We start from the raw sequence: 16,281 nt of genomic DNA, 5'->3' as shown, positions 1-16,281 counted from the left end.
GTCCAGACTCTTCCAGATCTGCCAGTCGACCAGACTCTTCCAGATCTGCCAGTCGACCAGACTCTTCCAGATCTGCCAGTCGACCAGACTCTTCCAGATCTGCCAGTCGACCAGACTCTTCCAGATCTGCCAGTCGACCAGACTCTTCCAGATCTGCCAGTCGACCAGACTCTTCCAGATCTGCCAGTCGACCAGACTCTTCCAGATCTGCCAGTCGACCAGACTCTTCCAGATCTGCCAGTCGACCAGACTCTTCCAGATCTGCCAGTCGACCAGACTCTTCCAGATCTGCCAGTCGACCAGACTCTTCCAGATCTGCCAGTCGACCAGACTCTTCCAGATCTGCCAGTCGACCAGACTCTTCCAGATCTGCCAGTCGACCAGACTCTCCCAGATCTGCCAGTCGTCCAGACTCTCTCAGATCTGCCAGTCGTCCAGACTCTCCCAGATCTGCCAGTCGTCCAGATTCTCCCAGATCTGCCAGTCGTCCAGATTCTCCCAGATCTGCCAGTCGTCCAGATTCTCCCAGATCTGCCAGTCGTCCAGATTCTCCCAGATCCGCCAGTCAGCCAGGATCTTCCAGAACCGCCAGCCAGCCAGGATCTGCCGGATCTAACCACCTGCCTGAGCTTCTTCTCAGTGCTGAGCTTCTTCTCAGTGCTGAGCTTCTTCTCAGTGCTGAGCTTCCTCTCAGGGCTGAGCTTCCTCTCAGGGCTGAGCTACCCATCTGTCCCGAGTTACCTCTGTCCCGAGCTGTCCCTCTGTCCCATGTTATCATTGTGGTGGGTAACCTATTTAGGGACGTTTAGGAGGGGGATTAAAACTGTCATGGAGTGGGGTCCACGTCCAGCGCCAGAGCCGCCACCGCGGACAGATGCCCACCCAGACCCTCCCCTATAGGTTCAGGTTTTGCGGCCGGAGTCCGCACCTTGGGGGGGGGGTACTGTCACGCCCTGACCATAGTTTACTTTGTATTTTCTATGTTTTGATTGGTCAGGGTGTGATCTGAGTGGGCATTCTATGTTACATGTCTAGTTTGTCTAGTTCTATGTTCGGCCTGATATGGTTCTCAATCAGAGGCAGGTGTTCGTCATTGTCTCTGATTGGGAACCATATTTAGGTAGCCTGGGTTTCACTGTGTGTTTGTGGGTGATTGTTCCTGTCTATGTGTTTTCACCAGATAGGCTGTTTAGGTTTTCGTTACGTTTATTGTTTTTGTACTGATTCGTGTTTAACGTTTGTTCATTAAAACATGGATCGCAATCTACACGCTGCATTTTGGTCCGACTATCCTTCTCACGAAGAAAACCGTTACAATTGTAGGGTTTTTTATGAATTTATTTGCAAATTATGGTGGAGAAAAAGTATTTGGTCACCTCCAAACAAGCAAGATTTCTGGCTCTCACAGACCTGTAACTTCTTCTTTAAGAGGCTCCTCTAAGAGGCTCTCCCTCGATCTGGGGCTCCATGCAAGATCTCACCCCGTGGGGTCAAAATAATCACAAGAACGGTGAGCAAAAATCCCAGAACCACACAGGGGGACCTAGTGAATGACCTGCAGAGAGCTGGGACCAAAGTAACAAAGCCTACCATCAGCAAGGGAAGATGAATTGAATTGAATTGAAGATTCATTTAAGATGAAACGTGGCTGGGTCTTTCAGCATGACAATGATCCCAAACACACGAAGGAGTGGCTTCATAAGAAGCATTTCAAGGTCCTGGAGTGGTCTAGCCAGTCTCCAGATCGCAACCCCATAGAAAATCTTTGGAGGGAGTTGAAAGTCCGTGTTGCCCAGCAACAGCCCCAAAACATCACTGCCCTAGAGGAGATCTGCATGGAGGAATGGGCCAAAATACCAGTAACAGTGTGTGAAAACCCTGTGAAGACTTACAGAAAACGTTTGACCTCTGTCATTGCCAACAAAGGGTATATAACAAAGTAGTGAGATAAACTTTTGTTATTGACCAAATACTTATTTTCCACCATAATTTGCAAATAAATTCATTAAAAATCCTATAATGTGATTTTCTGGATTTTTTTTCTCATTTTGTCTGTCATATTTGAAGTGTACCTATGATGAAAATTACAGGCCTCTCTCGTCTTTTTAAGTGGGAGAACTTGCACAATTGGTGGCTGACTAAATACTTTTTTGCCCCCACTGTACATGGTGTACCTGGGGTGAAATGTAGTTTTCCTTGAGTCCCCCAGAGCATAGAATAAATCTATATTGCCTTCAGAAAGTATTCACACCCCTTGACTTTTCCCACATTTTGTTGGATTGGATTAAATAGTAATTATTTTGTCAATGATCTACATAAAATACTCATGTCAAAGTGGAAGAATTTTTTTTACATTTGTAACTAAAAATATGAAAAAATAAAAGAGTAATATCTTGAATAGATAAGTATTCAACCCCCTGAGTCACTAGATGTTAGAAATCACCTTCAGGAGCAATTACAGGTGTGAGTCTTTCTGGGTAAGTCTCTAAGAGCGATTACAGCTGTGAGTCTTTCTGGGTAAGTCTCTAAGAACGATTACAGCTGTGAGTCTTTCTGGGTAAGTCTCTAAGAGCGATTACAGCTGTGAGTCTTTCTGGGTAAGTCTCTAAGAGCGATTACAGCTGTGAATCTTTCTGGGTAAGTCTCTAAGAGCGATTACAGCTGTGAGTCTTTCTGGGTAAGTCTCTAAGAGCGATTACAGCTGTTAGTCTTTCTGGGTAAGTCTCTAAGAGTGATTACAGCTGTGAGTCTTTCTGGGTAAGTCTCTAAGAGCGATTACAGCTGTGAGTCTTTCTGGGTAAGTCTCTAAGAGTGATTACAGCTGTGAGTCTTTCTGGGTAAGTCTCTAAGAGCGATTACAGCTGTGAGTCTTTCTGGGTAAGTCTCTAAGAGCGATTACAGCTGTGAGTCTTTCTGGGTAAGTCTCTAAGAGTGATTACAGCTGTGAGTCTTTCTGGGTAAGTCTCTAAGAGCGATTACAGCTGTGAGTCTTTCTGGGTAAGTCTCTAAGAGCGATTACAGCTGTGAGTCTTTCTGGGTAAGTCTCTAAGAGCGATTACAGCTGTGAGTCTTTCTGGGTAAGTCTCTACGAGCAATTACAGCTGTGAGTCTTTCTGGGTAAGTCTCTAAGAGCGATTACAGCTGTGAGTCTTTCTGGGTAAGTCTCTAAGAGCGATTACAGCTGTGAGTCTTTCTGGGTAAGTCTCTAAGAGCGATTACAGCTGTGACTCTTTCTGGGTAAGTCTCTAAGAGTGATTACAGCTGTGAGTCTTTCTGGGTAAGTCTCTAAGAGTGATTACAGTTGTGAGTCTTTCTGGGTAAGTCTCTAAGAGCAATTACAGCTGTGAGTCTTTCTGGGTAAGTCTCTAAGAGCGATTACAGCTGTGAGTCTTTCTGGGTAAGTCTCTAAGAGCAATTACAGCTGTGAGTCTTTCTGGGTAAGTCTCTAAGAGCAATTGCAGCTGTGAGTCTTTCTGGGTAGGTCTCTAAGAACGATTACAGCTGTGAGTCTTTCTGGGTAAGTCTCTAAGAGCGATTACAGCTGTGAGTCTTTCTGGGTAAGTCTCTAAGAGCGATTACAGTTGTGAGTCTTTCTGGGTAAGTCTCTAAGAGCAATTACAGCTGTGAGTCTTTCTGGGTAAGTCTCTAAGAGCGATTACAGCTGTGAATCTTTCTGGGTAAGTCTCTAAGAGCGATTACATCTGTGAGTCTTTCTGGGTAAGTCTCTAAGAGCAATTGCAGCTGTGAGTCTTTCTGGGTAAGTCTCTAAGAGCGATTACAGCTGTGAGTCTTTCTGGGTAAGTCTCTAGGGGGTCTGCCGGTCGCGGCAGGCTGCGACAGAGCCTGGACTATATTAAATGTCTGTTTTTACTCATCTACCAACAGGTCTTCTTCTTCGCGAGGTAATGGAAAACCTCTCTGGTCTTTGTGGTTGAATCTGTGTTTGAAAGAGAGCCTGGACTCAAACCAGGATCTCTAGTGGAACAGCTAAGACTGCGATGCAGAGCCGTAGACCACTGCACCACTCGGGAAGGACCCAGCTTTTCATTTTTTAAATGAATTTGTCAATTTCTAAAAACACAATTCCATTTTGACATTATGGGGTATTGTGTGTAGGCCAGTGACACAACAGCTCAATATAATACATCTAAAATTCAGGCTGTAACACAACAACATGTGGAAAAAGTCCAGCTCTTTAAATACTTTCTGAATGCAGTGTAATAAATCTACAATATAACTATTATAGTGTAATAAATCTACAATATAACTATTATAGTGTAATAAATATATAATATAACTATTATAGTGTAATAAATATATAATATAACTATTATAGTGTAATAAATCTACAATATAACTATTATAGTGTAATACATATATAATATAACTATTATAGTGTAATAAATATATAATATAACTATTATAGTGTAATAAATATATAATATAACTATTATAGTGTAATAAATCTACAATATAACTATTATAGTGTAATAAATATATAATATAACTATTATAGTGTAATAAATATATAACTATTATAGTATAATACATATATAATATAACTATTATAGTGTAATAAATATATAACTATTATAGTATAATACATATATAATCTAACTATTATAGTATAATACATATATAATATAACTATTATAGTATAATACATATATAATCTAACTATTATAGTGTAATAAATATATAATATAACTATTATAGTGTAATACATATATAATATAACTATTATAGTGTAATAAATATATAATATAACTATTATAGTGTAATAAATATATAACTATTATAGTATAATACATATATAATATAACTATTATAGTGTAATAAATATATAACTATTATAGTATAATACATATATAATATAACTATTATAGTATAATACATATATAATATAACTATTATAGTATAATAAATATAATCTAACTATTATAGTATAATACATATATAATCTAACTATTATAGTATAATACATATATAATATAACTATTATAGTATAATACATATATAATCTAACTATTATAGTATAATACATATATAATATAACTATTATAGTATAATACATATATAATCTAACTATTATAGTATAATACATATATAATATAACTATTATAGTATAATACATATATAATCTAACTATTATAGTATAATACATATATAATATAACTATTATAGTATAATACATATATAATATAACTATTATAGTATAATACATATATAATCTAACTATTATAGTATAATACATATATAATATAACTATTATAGTATAATACATATATAATATAACTATTATAGTATAATACATATATAATCTAACTATTATAGTATAATACATATATAATATAACTATTATAGTATAATACATATATAATATAACTATTATAGTATAATACATATATAATCTAACTATTATAGTATAATACATATATAATATAACTATTATAGTATAATACATATATAATATAACTATTATAGTATAATACATATATAATATAACTATTATAGTATAATACATATATAATTATTATAGTATAATAAATATATAATCTAACTATTATAGTATAATACATATATAATATAACTATTATAGTATAACTAGTTGTGTGTGTACCTGTATAGAAAGGTAGTTTTCCCTACTCCAGAGTCCCCCAGAGCCAGGAGCTTGATGAGGTAATCATAGTCCCCATCAGTCATAGTGTTGACTGCGCTGAACCTGGAGTAAACAAAACAAACAAACATCAATTAGTCATTTGAAGAGCCTTTGGTATGACTCGACTGGGAATTGAACCCATAACCTTCCAATCTCAGGACAGACACCTTAACCACAAGGCCACTGAGTGACTGCCAATTCATTCCAACGCCTCAAAGACAAACATTCACTTACAGGTTGGGGAAAAAAAAACAAACAAAGAGAACTGGCCTGGTATCAGTAAAGGTTTGTCAAACAGACCGAAGCGAAACATAAACAGTCTCGAAAAGGCCCAAAGCGAAATAACCTGACCCCCCCCAAAAAAAACCCATGCCTCATAATAACCAACAGAACTTTATTTGATCCAATGAAATCTAAGAGACGAGAGGACCAAACTAGACCAAACCAGCTCCAGTCAGAGAAAAACAGTAACCGAACTAATGCAATGTAGTCATCTCATTTCCTGTTAACAGTTTGACCTCGGGTCTAGTTCATTTCTCACGTTAGATCATAAAAACATGCCCAACTACCATGTCACGAGAGGCAGAGTTCAGCCTCAAACTAAATCACATGTGGCTCCTTACAGAGCACGCCCGCCACCACGTGATTGGTTATTTATAGGAGACAATTAGCATTCCTGTTATACAGTATGTGTGAACAGTCGTTTTGCTGTAGGCTATGTGAGGAAACTGAAGCAGCGAAATGAAAGAAAAGAGCTGTCTGATGTCAGGCCGGACGAGACATTCCTTTAGACTTCCAACACTTAAAAGGTTCAATGCAGCTATTGTTTTTATCTCAATAACAAATCATTTCTGGGTAACAATTAAGTACCTTACTGTGATTATTTTAAATCACAATTTATTTTTAAAAAAATGGCTTGTTAATTAAGCAAATTAATTTCTCGAGGAATCATTTTTCTAGGACCGTGGGAATGGTCTGAGTGGGAAAACTGAAAACTAGCTGTTATTGGCAGAGATGTTTGGAACTCTCTTTCTCATTGGTCCATTAACTCATTTGACCTGCCTGGTGATGTCACCAGGCAGGTCAAAACTCCATCCAAACCAAAACAGGCTGAAACTTCTGGCTGTCTTTCCAAATAGGTCTTACACCAACAGGGCATTATCCCTGTTCCCAAGAAAGCAAAGGTAACTGAGCTAAATGACTATCGCCCCATAGCACTCACTTCTGTCATCATGAAGTGCTTTGAGAGGCTAGTTAAGGATCATATAACCTCTACCTTACCTGACAACCTAGCCCCACTTCAATTTGCTTACCGCAGCAATATGTCCCCAGTTGATGCAATCTCAACCACACTGCAACACTGCCCTGACCCATCTGGACAAGAGGAATACCTATGTAAGAATGCTGTTCATCGACTACAGCTCAACATTCAACACCATAGTACCCTCCAAGCTCATCATTAAGCTTGAGACCCTGGGTCTCAACCCCACCCTGTGCAACTGGAGTCCTGGACCTCCTGACGGGCTGCCCCCAGGTGGTGAAGGTAGGAAACAACATCTCCACTTCGCTGATCCTCAACACTGGGACCCCACAAGGGTGCGTGCTCAGCGCCCTCCTGTACTCCCTGTTCACCCACGACTGTGTGGCCATGCACGCCTCCAACTGAATCATCAAGTTTGCAGACGACACTACAGTAGTGGGCTTGATTGCCAACAACGGCAAGACAGCCTTCAGGGAGGAGGTGAGGGCTCTGGGAGTGTGATGACAGGAAAATAACCTCACACTCGACGTCAACAAAACAAAAGAGATGATTGTGGACTTCAGGAAACAGCAGAGGGAGCAGCACCCGATCCACATCGACGGGACACCAGTGGAGAAGGTGGACAGTTTTAAGTTCCTCGGCGTACACATCACTGACAAACTGAAATGGTCCACCCCACACAGACAGTGTGGTGAAGAAGGTACAACAGCAACAGCGCCTCTTCAACCTCAGGAGGCTGAAGAAATTTGGCTTGTCACAAACTTTCATAGATGCACAATTGAGAGCATCCTGTACGTCGCGACCTGGTACGGCAACTGCATCACCCACAACCCCAGAGGGTGGTGCGGTCTGCACAACGCATCACCGGGGGCAAACTACTAGAAGGCGAGGTCAGTACAGGTGCATCAAAGCTGGGACCGAGAGACTGAAAAACAGCTTCTTTCTCAAGGCCATCAGACTGTTAAACAGCCATCACTAACACAGAGAGGCTGCTGCCAACACACTGACTTGATATCATTGGCCACTTTAATAAATGGAACACCAGTCACTTTAACAATGTTTGCGTATCTTGCATCTCTCATCTCAGTATATACTGTATTCTATACTATTTACTGTATCTTAGTCTATGCCGCTCTGACATTGCCCATCCATATATTTATATATTATTAATTCCATTCCTTTACTAGATTGTGTGTATTAGGTAGTTGTTGTGAAATTGTTAAATATTACTTGGTAGATATTGCTGCACTGTCGGAACTAGAAGCACAAGCATTTTGTTACAACCGCAGTAATATCTGCTAAACACGTATATGTGACAAATAACATCTGATTTGATCATAATCTTCACAATTTCACAGTATTATTCCAACCTTATAGCGTGGAAATATGTATAAAACACAAGAAAGCATGTTTTTGATTGCACTGGGTCTTTAAATGATGTGCCGGATCTCTGGTCTAGTGGTAGCTCTCTGGGTAGTCACATATCAACAGGTTCAAGCCCTGCCTCTGGGTAGTCACATATCAACAGGTTCAAGCCCTGCCTCTGGGTAGTCACATATCAACAGGTTCAAGCCCTGCCTCTGGGTAGTCACATATCAACAGGTTCAAGCCCTGCCTCTGGGTAGTCACATATCAACAGGTTCAAGCCCTGCCTCTGGGTAGTCACATATCAACAGGTTCAAGCCCTGCCTCTGGGTAGTCACATATCAACAGGTTCAAGCCCTGCCTCTGGGTAGTCACATATCAACAGGTTCAAGCCCTGTCTCTGGGTTGTCACATATCAACAGGTTCAAGCCCTGCCTCTGGGTAGTCACATATCAACAGGTTCAAGCCCTGCCTCTGGGTAGTCACATATCAACAGGTTCAAGCCCTGCCTCTGGGTAGTCACATATCAACAGGTTCAAGCCCTGCCTCTGGGTAGTCACATATCAACAGGTTTAAGCCCTGTCTCTGGGTAGTCACATATCAACAGGTTCAAGCCCGATCTCTGGGTAGTCACATATCAACAGGTTTAAGCCCTGTCTCTGGGTAGTCACATATCAACAGGTTCAAGCCCTGCCTCTGGGTAGTCACATATCAACAGGTTCAAGCCCTGCCTCTGGGTAGTCACATATCAACAGGTTCAAGCCCGATCTCTGGGTAGTCACATATCAACAGGTTTAAGCCCTGCCTCTGGGTAGAAACATATCAACAGGTTCAAGCCCTGCCTCTGGGTAGAAACATATCAACAGGTTCAAGCCCTGCCTCTGGGTAGAAACATATCAACAGGTTCAAGCCCTGCCTCTGGGTAGTCACATATCAACAGGTTCAAGCCTGATCTCTGGGTAGTCACATATCAACAGGTTCAAGCCCTGTCTCTGGGTAGTCACATATCAACAGGTTCAAGCCCTGCCTCTGGGTAGTCACATATCAACAGGTTCAAGCCCTGCCTCTGGGTAGTCACATATCAACAGGTTCAAGCCCTGCCTCTGGGTAGTCACATATCAACAGGTTCAAGCCCTGCCTTTGGGTAGTCACATATCAACAGGTTCAAGCCCTGCCTCTGGGTAGTCACATATCAACAGGTTCAAGCCCGATCTCTGGGTAGTCACATATCAACAGGTTCAAGCCCTGCCTCTAGGTAGTCACATATCAACAGGTTCAAGCCCTGCCTCTGGGTAGTCACATATCAACAGGTTTAAGCCCTGTCTCTGGGTAGTCACATATCAACAGGTTCAAGCCCTGCCTCTGGGTAGTCACATATCAACAGGTTCAAGCCCTGCCTCTGGGTAGTCACATATCAACAGGTTCAAGCCCTGCCTCTGGGTAGTCACATATCAACAGGTTCAAGACCTGCCTCTGGGTAGAAACATATCAACAGGTTCAAGCCCTGCCTCTGGGTAGTCACATATCAACAGGTTCAAGCCCTGCCTCTGGGTAGTCACATATCAACAGGTTCAAGCCCGATCTCTGGGTAGTCACATATCAACAGGTTCAAGCCTGATCTCTGGGTAGTCACATATCAACAGGTTCAAGCCCGATCTCTGGGTAGTCACATATCAACAGGTTCAAGCCCTGTCTCTGGGTAGTCACATATCAACAGGTTTAAGCCCTGTCTCTGGGTAGTCACATATCAACAGGTTCAAGCCCTGTCTCTGGGTAGTCACATATCAACAGGTTCAAGCCCTGCCTCTGGGTAGAAACATATCAACAGGTTCAAGCCCTGCCTCTGGGTAGAAACATATCAACAGGTTCAAGCCCTGCCTCTGGGTAGTCACATATCAACAGGTTCAAGCCTGATCTCTGGGTAGTCACATATCAACAGGTTCAAGCCCTGCCTCTGGGTAGTCACATATCAACAGGTTTAAGCCCTGTCTCTGGGTAGTCACATATCAACAGGTTCAAGCCCTGCCTCTGGGTAGTCACATATCAACAGGTTTAAGCCCTGTCTCTGGGTAGTCACATATCAACAGGTTTAAGCCCTGTCTCTGGGTAGTCACATATCAACAGGTTCAAGCCCTGTCTCTGGGTAGTCACATAATTGTGAGGTTCAAGCCCTGTCTCTGGCATTCTTGTCTATCACTCTGCTAATTATCTCTCTCTCCGTTCCACACTGTTCTTTCAAAGTAAATCATTAAATATGAAAGGAGAGCAGAATTCTGATGCTGAAGGAAGAAAAAAAAGACAAAACACTATTTTTATGGCAGGGGTCAGAGGTTAGACTGTGGCCTTCTGGGAAAGGGCCTGGGAGCACCAGTCACTGGGAGCATAGAGCGGGCGTATTATGGGGAGGCTAACCGATGTGGCACATGATCTGTTTCTTACATCCTCTCCTCCCCATGATGCATCAGAAGCTCCTCTGGCTAGATGGGAAAGCAGAGACACTGGTCTTGACTGTACACTCTGCCTGACCTGCCCCTGTTCTAGAATCAGCCTGCCCCTGTTCTAGAACCAGCCTGTACCTGTTCTAGAACCAGACTGCCCCTGTTCTAGAACCAGACTGCACCTGTCTAGAACCAGCCTGCCCCTGTTCTAGAACCAGCCTGCTCCTGTTCTAGAACCAGACTGCCCCTGTTCTAGAACCTGCCTGCCCCTGTTCTAGAACCAGACTGCCCCTGTTCTAGAACCTGCCTGCCCATGTTCTAGAACCAGCATGCTCCTGTTCTAAAACCAGCCTGCTCCTGTTCTAGAACCAGACTGCCCCTGTTCTAGAACCTGCCTGCCCCTGTTCTAGAACCAGCATGCTCCTGTTCTAGAACCAGCCTGCTAACCAGTCTGCCCCTGTTCTAGAACCAGCCTGCCAACCAGCTTGCCTCTGTTCTAGAACCAGTCTGCCCCTGTTCTAAAACCAGCCTGCCCCTGTTCTAGAATCAGCCTGCCCCTGTTCTAGAACCTGCCTGCCCCTGTTCTAGAACCAGCCTGCCAACCAGCCTCGCCTGTTCTAGAACCAGCCTGCCCCTGTTCTAGAACCAGTCTGCCCTGTTCTAGAACCAGCCTGCCAACCAGCCTGCCCTTGTTCTAGAACCAGCCTGCCCCTGTTCTAGAACCAGCCTGCCCCTGTTCTAGAACCAGCCTGACCCTGTTCTAGAACTAGCCTGCCCTGACTGCTACACAACATCTACATAACATCCAGATTGTCCATCCTAGCATTCCATTTAGAATGCATTCCCCAACACATTGCTTTAATTCCAAGAAGTATGCTAGTGTGGATATTGGAACAGAGGCCCAGTTTTCCTAACAGCTCTCAAATTGATGTTGTTAACCAGCCCTGGAGACGGGAAGGAGGAGGATCCATTGTCAAAGGATGAGCTGTCCTGAAGATGTGATTAGTGGCTGATCAGTGGCGCCCCCTGTCCCTCGGGGATCCATCTGTAGTCAGCAGTGGTAGAGATCAGGTGAGTGCAGTCACTAAGGCTTCCTCCTTTACAAACACATCTACGTTCTCCCTTTCTGTTCCTCAAAATAACCCAATGAGCCTGTGGGATTACAATGTTTCACTGCATGAAACCTGTACAAGTGTGAGGTGGGATATGGAAATGTGGTTTTTAATATCCAACTCCCCCTGAGAGTAGGGTCACAGACAGGGATCAGACATTACCCCAATGAGACACCCTCAGAGAGCAGGGTCACAGACAGGGATCAGTCATTATCCCAATGAGACACCCTCAGAGCGTAGGGTCACAGACAGGGATCAGACATTATCCCAATGAGACACCCTCAGAGAGTAGGGTCACAGACAGGGATCAGTCATTATCCCAATGAGACACCCTCAGAGAGTAGGGTCACAGACAGAGATCAGACATTATCCCAATGAGACACCCTCAGAGAGTAGGGTCACAGACAGGGATCAGGCATTATCCCAATGAGACACCCTCAGAGAGTAGGGTCACAGAGAGGGATCTAGAGGGAGTTTCTATATAGATTGTATTGAGTAGTAGTTTCTATATAGATTATATTCTGGAGTAGTTTCTATATAGATTATATTCTGGAGTAGTTTCTATATAGATTGTATTGAGTAGGAGTTTCTGTTTAGATTATATTGAGTAGGAGTTTCTGTTTAGATTATATTGAGTAGGAGTTTCTATATAGATTATATTGTGTAGGAGTTTCTATATAGATTATATTGAGTAGGAGTTTCTGTTTAGATTATATTGAGTAGGAGTTTCTATATAGATTATATTGAGTAGGAGTTTCTGTATAGATTATATTGAGTAGGAGTTTCTATATAGATTATATTGAGTAGGAGTTTCTGTATAGATTATATTGAGTAGGAGTTTCTATATAGATTATATTGAGTAGGAGTTTCTGTATAGATTATATTGAGTAGGAGTTTCTGTTTAGATTATATTGACTAGGAGTTTCTGTTTAGATTATATTGAGTAGGAGTTTCTGTTTAGATTATATTGTGTAGGAGTTTCTATATAGGTTATATTGAGTAGGAGTTTATATATAGATTATATTGAGTAGGAGTTTCTATATAGATTATATTGAGTAGGAGTTTCCGTTTAGATTATATTGAGTAGGAGTTTCTGTATAGATTATATTGAGTAGGAGTTTCTATATAGATTATATTGAGTAGGAGTTTCTGTATAGATTATATTGAGTAGGAGTTTCTGTTTAGATTATATTGAGTAGGAGTTTCTGTATAGATTATATTGAGTAGGAGTTTCTATATAGATTATATTGAGTAGGAGTTTCTATATAGATTACATTGAGTAGGAGTTTCTGTATAGATTATATTGAGTAGGAGTTTCTGTTTAGATTATATTGAGTAGGAGTTTCTGTATAGATTATATTGAGTAGGAGATTCTGTTTAGATTATATTGAGTAGGAGTTTCTGTTTAGATTATATTGAGTAGGAGTTTCTGTTTAGATTATATTGACTAGGAGTTTCTATATAGATTATATTGTGTAGGAGTTTCTGTTTAGATTATATTGAGTAGGAGTTTCTGTTTAGATTATATTGACTAGGAGTTTCTATATAGATTATATTGTGTAGGAGTTTCTGTATAGATTATATTGTTTATAGATGTGACCAAAACATTCTGCTCCAACAAGAGATGAAATAAGTGTTTGTTTTGAGAAGGATGAGGTTCACTATGTCCATTTCCCTTTCCATTCCTGGGGCCGTTTCTTGTGAATAGCTAGTTGAAAAGGGCTGTTGTTAAGAAGAGCAATATGAATCAGAAAGTAAGGCTGGCACAAAAACCGTGTAAATGCAGTCCGTTATGGACAAAGACAGTCATAACCGTGAAAAAATAAAATAAAAGTTAGTGTGTAACGAACAACTGACTGAAGACCGGACAGACGGCCTTTTGTGTGGTTGAGTCCATTTCGGGAAAGTAACATGGACTCTTAACAACAGGATTAAACTTCGTTGCCCACTTGCTGGAAAATAAAAACAAACCTGTTTTTCGGTTGCCTAGGCCACGCCCCCCCCCCCCCCCCCCCTCACACAACGCAGCTGCAACACAAATTGAAATTAGAATGAATAGAGTGATTGTTACTTCCTGCCGTTTTGTTACTTCCTGTCTAGCGAGCTCTGGCCCAACTTTACTATTTTGTGATTTGTTTATATATATATATATATCATTTTTGCATGAAATGTCCTTTTTCATGATCGATACGGACTTTTGAACATGAGATTGACAGTTACTGACCTACGACCTCAATTGCGGCCTACTCATCTGCCCTGGGCTCTTTTGTATTTCTCCAACCCAATCTTCGGGCTACCCAAGAGGAAGCGCAGGCGGCAAAATAGTCAGGAGAGGAGGAGGAGAGCGGGGTGTCCTGGTGAGACTCAGGCGAAAGAAAACCCGGCCACTACTTCCATCCATTCTACTGGCCATTGTAAAACGGATGACCTCAGATCGCGGATTTGCTGTGAACTGGACTCTCTGCTAACTGTAAAATTCTCTGTTTTTCTGAAAAGTGTGTCTGACATCACTGAGAACTAATGTTGTTGCCCCCCCCCCCCCACCCCGACCATGATTACACATTTAGATTGCTGGCTAAACTCATTTACCAATCTGACATTTTGTTAGCTGACATGGTTAAAACCTCTTATGGATAGGGGAGACGCTAGCGTCTCAACTGGCCAATTGCCAGGGGAAATGCAGAGCGCGAGATTCAAATAAAATGCTACAAAATTCTAACTTTCATTAAATCACACATGTGAGACACTAAATTAAAGATACACTCGTTGTGAATCCAGCCAACGTGTCAGATTTTAAAAATGCTTTTCGGCGAAAGCATAAGAAGCTATTATCTGATAGCCTGCACCCATCTGCACCAGCAGTAAACAAAACAGCTAGCATAGCAGGCGCTACACAAAACGCTGAAATAAAATATCAAATATACATTACCTTTGACGAGCTTCTTTTGTTGGCACTCCAATATGTCCCATAAACATCACAATTGGTCCTTTTGTTCAGTTAATTCCGTCCATATATATCGAAAATGTCCATTTATAAAGCGCGTTTGATCCAGAAAAAGACAGCTTACAAAAACGCAATGTCGCTACAAAATATTTCAAAGGTTGCCTATAAACTTTGCCAAAATATTTCAAACTACTTTTGTAATACAACTTTAGGTATTTTTAAACGTTAATAATCGATCAAATTGTAGACGGGGCAATCTGTATTCAATACAGGAAAGAAAACAAACCAGCACTGCTTTTCACGTCTTGCGCAACTCACAAATGTGTCCCCAGTTCCGAGTTGGCCTACTTCTTCATAGAACAAAGGAATAACCTCAACCATTTTCCAAAGACTGGTGACATCGTGTGGAATGGCAAAGACAATATAGTGAACAAAGAGGGGGGGGAAATAAATCTGAACAGTTAGTCCTCGGGTTTTTGCCTGCTACATAAGATCTGTTATACTCACAGACATGATTCAAACAGTTTAAGAAACTTCAGAGTGTTTTCTATCCACATCTACTAATAATATGCATATCTTATATTCTTGGCATGAGTAGCAGGAAGTTTGAAATTGGGCACGCTATTTATCCAAAAGTGAAAATTCTGCCCCCTAGCTTTAAGAGGTTTTAATTGAGTGACTGTCACTGGACTGACATAAGAGAAACTGCTGATGAACCAAATGTTTAAACTGCACCTTGTGTCTTCTACTAGTCTAACTCAACATTAAGTTGAGACCCACTCCACCGAGTAAAGAAAAAAATCTATTTTTAAAATCTATTTTGTTGATCTGGTTAATTATTTTAGATATAGTAATGCAATACATGGTGCTAAAAAGGGTTAATATAAAAATAATAATAATAATAACTGTATCCACACATATTTAACTTGTTTCAAAACAACATGATATTGTTTAAACAACATGCAGCAACCCTGCAGGGTGTCTGGGGTGTGTTTGTCAACACAAGCAGTGAAACAACTTTAGCAACGGGGGGAAACAAACACTTGTCTATTATTAGGTTAAGAAATAATTACATAATTTGCATGTCAATACTATTTAAAGGAATTACAACAAACTGCCCTTTCAGGCAAATAAGGTGAAAACCGAGTCCCAAATTGCACCCTGTATAGTGCACTACTTTAGAACAGAGCCCTATGGAACCATGGTGTAAAGTAATGCACTATATAGGGAATAGGGTTCTATAGGGCTCTGGCCTAAAGTAGTGCCCTATATAGGGAATAGGGTTCCATAGGGCTCTGATCTAAAGTAGTGCACTATATATAGGGAATAGGATTCCATAGGGCTCTGGTCTAAAGTAGTGCTACAGTATGTCATGGTAGGCTACAGTATTTCATGGTAGACTACAGTATTTCATGGTAGACTACAGTATTTCATGGTAGGCTGCAGTATTCCATGGTAGGCTACAGTATTCCATGGTAGGCTACAGTATTCCATGGTAGGCT

General features: G+C 41.1%; 1 protein-coding gene across 6 annotated transcripts in view; it reads right to left on the bottom strand.

The window, feature by feature from the left end:
* LOC110536882 (ras-related protein Rab-27B) overlaps nucleotides 1–16,281 on the bottom strand; it is an 88,676-nt gene that overhangs the window by 28,947 nt on the left and 43,448 nt on the right. For 4 of the 6 annotated variants that reach the window (XM_036936784.2, XM_090191571.1, XM_036936785.2 and 1 more), the window contains one exon: nucleotides 5,621–5,722. In XM_036936784.2, the coding sequence (XP_036792679.2) occupies nucleotides 5,621–5,722 (102 nt within the window). Of the gene's footprint in view, nucleotides 1–5,620; nucleotides 5,723–5,893; nucleotides 6,163–6,228; nucleotides 6,276–16,281 lie in introns of those variants that run through there. The other 2 variants (XM_036936788.2, XM_036936787.2) reach the window with 2 other exon arrangements.

Source organism: Oncorhynchus mykiss, chromosome 12, assembly GCF_057628025.1.
Source record: "Oncorhynchus mykiss isolate SJ-2025 chromosome 12, ASM5762802v1, whole genome shotgun sequence".
NCBI lineage: Eukaryota > Metazoa > Chordata > Actinopteri > Salmoniformes > Salmonidae > Oncorhynchus > Oncorhynchus mykiss.
Note: the sequence above shows the minus strand (reverse complement) of the source record. Positions and strands in the feature narration are given on the sequence as shown.